Source organism: Bidens hawaiensis, unplaced genomic scaffold, assembly GCF_021521415.1.
Source record: "Bidens hawaiensis isolate Kalapana, Puna unplaced genomic scaffold, B.hawaiensis_p1.1 tig00041075_1, whole genome shotgun sequence".
NCBI classification, from domain to species: domain Eukaryota; kingdom Viridiplantae; phylum Streptophyta; class Magnoliopsida; order Asterales; family Asteraceae; genus Bidens; species Bidens hawaiensis.
In genome coordinates, this window is record NW_027497255.1 from 1 (window position 1) to 7,044 (window position 7,044).

Consider the following 7,044-nt stretch of genomic DNA (forward strand, 5'->3'; position numbering starts at 1 on the left):
GAATTGGACCAACTAGTGTTCAAAATTCATACAAGAAAAAATTATCTGGGAGAACTATAAATATGATAAATGATTATAGGGACATGACATATTACCTAAAAATATATTATAATGATAAAGGCTTTTGTTTTCTTTTTTATTGTTTAATTTATTGGTAGTAAATTTTGTAACCACATAAATTATAAGGCATTGTGTTGTCCTCTCATATGATGTCATCTCAAAAAAGACAACAAAAAATAGTATAAGTTAAAGCATTATAATAAATCAAAAAATATAATCGCCATGAAGAAGGACTATTGATTTATATTTAGTACTTTACTTGGAGCAAATTCAAAGTTAATATTTGGAGCAATGGATAAAAGCAATTGGTATACAAATAGACCAAATTTATTAAAACATTCCATAAATTCTAGTCCGTTAAAGCACGTAAAAAATATAAACAATACGTTTTTTTATAACAGACCGGTTATTATGACAAACAGTTACATTTCAATGTAATTCTGCCTCTAAATTAGACAGTCTGTTTTCTCAAACATCATCTTAAATTGATTTCGTTTTCTCTTAAAAAAACACATGAATTATAATTTTCCCTATCTAAATTCAGTCATTTTAATTCATTTAACTACAATTCAAAATATCGAATTACATTTTCTTTAAAACTTTATCATTATGATAAGATTATTCTCTTTTATCTTAAAAACATAAATGCTTTAGTTATCTAGGATTTTTTACCAACTTGTCATGTGGTTCTTTAACGTTCTACTCCCTCCGTCCCATTATAAGTGTCATAGTTTGATTTTTCAAGTCTTTCTTGTTTAACTTTGACCGAAAATATTTTTGTTTGTCTTATATAATACTTGATGTAAAATATATGAATGGATTGAGTTTTAAATGTATTTTTACATTGATATAATTTTTATCAAGTATTATATGACACGAACAAAAGTATTTACAGTAAAGGTTGCAAAGAAAGACTTAAAAGTCAAACTAGGACACTTATAATGAGACGAAGGGAGTATATCATTATTCTCTTTAGATCAATCTTAAAAAATGAAATGTTTTTATTATCTAGGATTTTTTTTTACCAACTTGTCATGTGGCTCTTTAAGATTTTATTATTGTTCTCTTTAGATTATTCACTTATAAAGTTTTATCTTAAAAAACATGAACGTTTTATTTATCTAAGATTTACCAACTTGTCTATCTTCATTCCAACCCTTTATATACACCCACCCACTCTATATTCTCATGCAACAATGGGTGCTTGTACTTCTTGTCACACAACCCCGGTAGCCACGGGAAAGTTAATCTTACCCGACGGCGAATTACACGAATTCGCCCACCCTATCAACGTTTCCGATATCCTCAACAAGTACCCATCCACCTTCATATGTAACTCGGACGAAATGGACTTCGACGATGTCATTGCCCCAGTTGAAGACCACGAGGATCTTCAACCAGGGCAACTTTACTTTGCACTGCCTTTAAAACGTCTGCACCATCCCCTCCAGCCAGAGGAGATGCTGCATTAGCGGTGAAGGCCAGTGCTGCATTAGCAAAATGCAGCAGCACTGGCCGTCACACTAAAAAAAATATCTGCTTCACCACGTCATCTGAAAAACGACATGTGAAGAGTTCTAGCAGGGTTGCAGATGTTCAAACCATCGGTTTGAGCAGAAAGAGCGGTGGTGGTGGTAAAAAAAGTAACTTTAAGGTTATGTTGAGTGCTATACCGGAGTAAAAGCTATAGATTGGATGGTTTTGTAGATATGGTAAAATGGTCATATTGATGTGAAGGTGATTTACCCTAGCGACAATGTCGTTTTTTAGCCTTTCACTTTATACCTTTACCATATTGGGAATATTGTTACCTTTTTACCCGTGACATATATGGGTTACTACTATAAACAAGTCTGCTTTTGATATAAGAACTTTATATTATAATAATAATAATAATAATAATAATAATAATAATAATAATAATAATAATAATAATAATAATAATAATAATAATTCTATGGTTATATAAGAAGTTTGTGTAGCGTGTAATAGCTATAGAAATTGAATATAAACATGTTTATCATGTATGGGTGTTTTTCATGTATATTATCTTTTGAAGGATTTGTTTTTATATGTAATGTGCTAAGTTACTAGATTAACCAAAGTTTTTATTGTTATACACTTACGATTTATTAAAGTACACGTGTTGATAATCGCATTAACAATGTCTCGATTCAGTAATGGACCGTAAGAAGACATTGTACAGACAGGCTTTTGTCTTAATTTAGAACCCATAATATGTTCAGAACCATATTAGATCTTATACTATTATATTAATCGACTAGAATGAACATGGAATGTGTTATACGATTCTTGCGATTTTGCTACACTCTAAAGGCAAGTTTGTTCCTTCATTCAAAGCCAATAATATGTTCATATCCAAAACTAATAACAAAATGTTGAATTCTTTGACATGAAGAAATTCGAGTGAATTCATTCAAATTCTAATTCCAATTTCATTACTAAGCAAACATGTTTTATCATAACAAAAAGCCACTCAAAACTCTATAGGAAAATATCTCAATCAAAACAAAGAGGCACTCAAAACTCTTTTTCTTTGACAAAGTAAGTGAAATGATATGAACTTTGAATTGATCAAAAGACTAAAAGAGTGTAAAAATCATTTTCGCTTTAGGTCATGGTACTTGCAACGATACCATCCGATATCACCCATTCATGATCATTCCGTCAATTTAGTTAGAGATCATTGATAACTTTTTTTGGCAAGTGAAACTTGTTGTGATGTGGTAGAACCAAACATACTCGCCTTATAGTAAGCTATATTTCTTTTATTTTCCGATTTGCATGGTATCAACATTTTAGCTTGAGTATATGTTTTGAAACATACACCTAAAGTAAAAACGTTTTATAATTTCTTTTGAAAATCATTACCATAAATAACTACACACTTGTTAAGTTATGATACTTTTTAAAATAAAAGTCACATCTATAAATGCATAAATAATGAAATTAAAAAAAAGCTTGGAAAATGAAGCACACTAAAAAACAAGTAAATTAGAAACTTTGATGTTCCACTTATTTACACATGTGTCCATTCTTTTAAGTAATGGTGTGGCCACAAATCTTAGGTCGTTGTTCCCTAATTTGTTCTTTAGGAATGATGAAACCTACTATTTTGTGGGTTACTTGTTCCAACATTGCAATAATTGCTATGTATGAAGGAAAAATCATCAATATTTTATAATGAGCTAGCGACAATTGGTCTAGGACCCTATCTCATCAACTTTCATGCTAGTATTAGCATGAAAGTTTCACTTTAGGGAAGGCCCGAAAATCCCTAACCATGTCAGCGTGTTCTGCGAGCAATCAGTCGCTATGATATGGTCTTACCATGTCAGGTCGAAGGCATATAAGAACCATTAAAAGAGGATAGTACCTTCGTATAAGAGAGGCAACAAAGGTACTCATGCACCTGGAGGGAGCCACTTGGCGATTGAGGGGCAATCATATGCTTATGTGAAAAAATGTTCCTCTCATCAGTGTTCTATCGAACTTAACTAATAATTGTTTATAACTGTCTTCTTGCTATCGAGATAACCTGAACAACTTGAAGTTTAGAATGGATAATTACTGTCACACCGATTATAGCTTACATTATTAAAGAAGAAAAGGAAAAAAAAAGAGAGAAATGATAAACCAAAGTCTTCTTTGGGCATAGGAGCGAATTCGTTCAGAACTCATCTGACTACTTCTATAGAAAAGGCTGAGCTTCCTTGGCCAACGTTATAGCCATTTTTCTATCTACATCAATGTAAATCCTACTTTTTAATGAAACATATTTAAAAAGAATGTAACACTGCTTTTATTGTTATTTAACAAAAACAATATAATTGTATTACGAGTATGATTTATGTCACATTCATGTTTTTTTTCTTTTAAATAAAAACAAAATCTGACGTATTATCAACTATAAATACTTTTGTGATTCCAGACCATGTTCTTTAGCCACAACTATCGAGCTAGCACAACTACACTTTGTGATGGCATCATCAAAAGTTCACATCAAACACAACTGTATGGCTATTTGTTACACGTTGTGTGAGTAGTGTTGTACATATTATTGGTGTGACTACATTACCATGTTACATGCTCACAAGTGTCCGATTTTCGTGCATTAACACAGACCAATGGAAATCGAAAACACGAGTTCGTTTCGTTTGGTTTGGTATTGTGGGTTCATATTGCCTGATTTGGGAACCTTGCACCTACTCGATCCTATTCAACTATCCATTTGAAGTGAAACAAACACATTATGCTTTTTATTAACGTCATATGGTCTATTTATTTCAAGTGATGGGATTGTCGGGGAAATAAATTAGACAAAACTTATCTTTCTAAAAACATATTCAACGCGGAATCCGTTGCCAAATCTGTGATACCAGGGTCGTCTCTGAGATTTCAGATGGCCCCATATGAGTACGAAAATTGTCCCTTGTACATAATTTTTTTCCGAAGGTCGACGATAGTTGTGTGATAACAATAAAGTGAATCCTGTCGTGGGCTAATTTAATTCAGACCCTATATATTGAATTAACGATACGAGTTATAAAACAATTGGGATTAAGTTAAAACGTAAGAAAGACCTATTGAGACCTGGGTCTATATTTATAGTTATAAAAACATGGACTTAAGTTACTTATAATTCAAAAAATTAACACAATATCTTACATATATAATACAAAAACAAATAAATAAAAAAATAATTTTCATGGCCTGGCCGAGAACGGATCCTAGAAGGCGATCGGGCATGTATCCCATCCTTGTCGACCCGACGTGGTGCGAGGGATCATACGTTGCGACAAGTGTTGCAAAAATCCTTACTCGATATCGATTAATCCCCGATTAATCGTTAGTCCCTACTTCACTGATTAATTTTGAGATAGTCGGCCAATTAACCGGTCAACGGTCAAATCCGGCCAAAATCAGCGGTTTTCCGGCGATATTCAGACCAAAATCAACACTTTCCGGTGAGATTCCGACCAAAATCAGCGGTTTCTAGCGAGATTCTAGTAAAAACCAGCGGTTTCCAGTGAGTACCAGTCAATTTTCGACCAAAATATGTTTGTGTATGTATAAAACTGAAAATTACTTATAAAAATGCGTGCGTGTATATATAAAACTGAAAAATATACATTAAAATCTGATCCAATTAATCCTGATTAATCTTGATTAATCGCTAGTCCCCATCCACAACCTGACTAGCGACTAACGATTTTTACAACACTGGGCTGTGACTTGCGAGGACATAGTGGCCTTTGTGTTTTAATTGTTTTATTTTCTTCTATTAATTAAAGCCCGACAATAATCCATAGAGAGACTTTTTTAACATTCGTCAACTCCTCACCTCATAGAATCATAAGCCATAACAAACTGGATAAGCCTATAAATTTATCGGCCCTTTTATGATATAAATGGGCTTATTTAAGCCCAACAAGTAAACAACTATCTTCTTAAAGGCCTTTCACACCCAAAAGAATTGACCCTTATAGGTCAGGTCTAATTTAGAGATGCACAAAGATTTAACACATGATTTGGTCAACAATTGTCAAAACCGGATTTGATTGAACCCGGTTTTTTAATCCTAGCTGGTTCAGATCGGATTGGTATCGGAGTTGATTAAAAAAAATTGAATTTGATTTGTTTTTAAATTTTCTTTTCAAAAGTACAAAAAGAACTAACGGAAGATTTTGAAGATTTTGATTGATTACATTTCGATGCCTTTGAGAGTTTGAGAGACTGGAGAGCGTATTTTGAGTTTATAAGAGACTAGCTTGAATCCTCTGTATTACACGAGTAATAAATTAAAATATAATATTTAATAAATAATCAAATTATAAGTTTAACAGCAAATAAATGAGAAGATCATATTAGTTAGTTTAGGAAAATACTTAAATAAAAATTAATTGTATGATATTAAATAATTTACTGTCTATATAAATAACAAAATTAGTTACTTTAGAAAAATAATGAATTGATAAATTTATAATCCTTAAAACTATAAGTAACATTTATAGTAGGTAATTAAAAATGTAATATTTAAAGATTGACAAATAAATATTATTAATGAATTGCTGTATTTGATGAAAGAAATTAATAATCACATAACACGTGAGGATTAATGTGAGAATGACAATATAGGCTTTATTAAAATGTATCTTCAAGCGATTAGATTAAACTAATAGATCCGATACATGTATACCAACAATTGTGGGCAAATGGGTCATTTAGGTAGTTTTAGCGTAAATTGGGCCTATATTAACGGTAACTAACCACGAGCTCAAAAATCCAATCTCAAAATGGATTCTCTCAAACTGGTTTGAATGGCTATATACACGAATTTGTATAAAACCGACAAATCTGATCCAAACCAAACCGGATCTGCTCAATCGGGTCATACGACCCGATTGAATTCATGTTAGACCATTTGTAGTGGTGGCTTTGCCACCTGCGTTTTGAGCCATAACGCGGGGGGTACACCGCCCCCCTGCGTTATGTTGAAGTCAAATTTGCAAGCGTTTTATATACAACGCTGGAATGTCACCAAAAAACAAGTGTATAACTCTGGAAACACCGCCCCCCTCCAAGTTATGGAGGCTTTATGACTACACTTGTTTTTTGTACAAAACCATAACTCTGACTGGGCGCCACGTGGCGTATAACCCCTGGATGTGAAGCTTTACGACTACACATGGTCTTAGGTTTTTTTTCCAATCAAAAAAAGTAACTTCCAAAAAGAATTCACGTGCGGCTGCTAAATCAAAACCACATCACGTGGGTACCATTTGCCAACTGCCCAAAGTCAATAAACACAATATTATTTACTTTATTTGCTTGTACCAAATGAAAATGATTATATTACCCTTCACCATCCATTTCCCACTTCACAACTAACCAATCCAATTAATGGTAATATCATCCATCAACAAATGAAATCCAAATATAAAAAGTGCCCAAATCAAACTT

At 32.6% G+C, this 7,044-nt stretch overlaps 1 protein-coding gene across 1 annotated transcript; it reads left to right on the top strand.

The window, feature by feature from the left end:
• The first annotated feature begins 1,256 nt into the window (after positions 1–1,256).
• LOC143592589 (uncharacterized) lies at positions 1,257–1,741 on the top strand. Its single transcript, XM_077072476.1, has 2 exons — positions 1,257–1,462; positions 1,516–1,741. The coding sequence occupies exons 1-2, from the start codon at positions 1,257–1,259 to the stop codon at positions 1,739–1,741; spliced, it is 432 nt and encodes a 143-aa protein (XP_076928591.1).
• Positions 1,742–7,044: the final 5,303 nt, after the last annotated feature.

Coding starts and splice junctions, on each gene's coding strand:
- LOC143592589 (XM_077072476.1), top strand. CDS start 1,257: ATGGGTGCTTGTACTTCTTGTCACACAACCCCGGTAGCCACGGGAAAG. Junction 1,463..1,515: donor CACGAGGATCTTCAACCAGG/GCAACTTTACTT, acceptor CCCTCCAGCCAG/AGGAGATGCTGCATTAGCGG.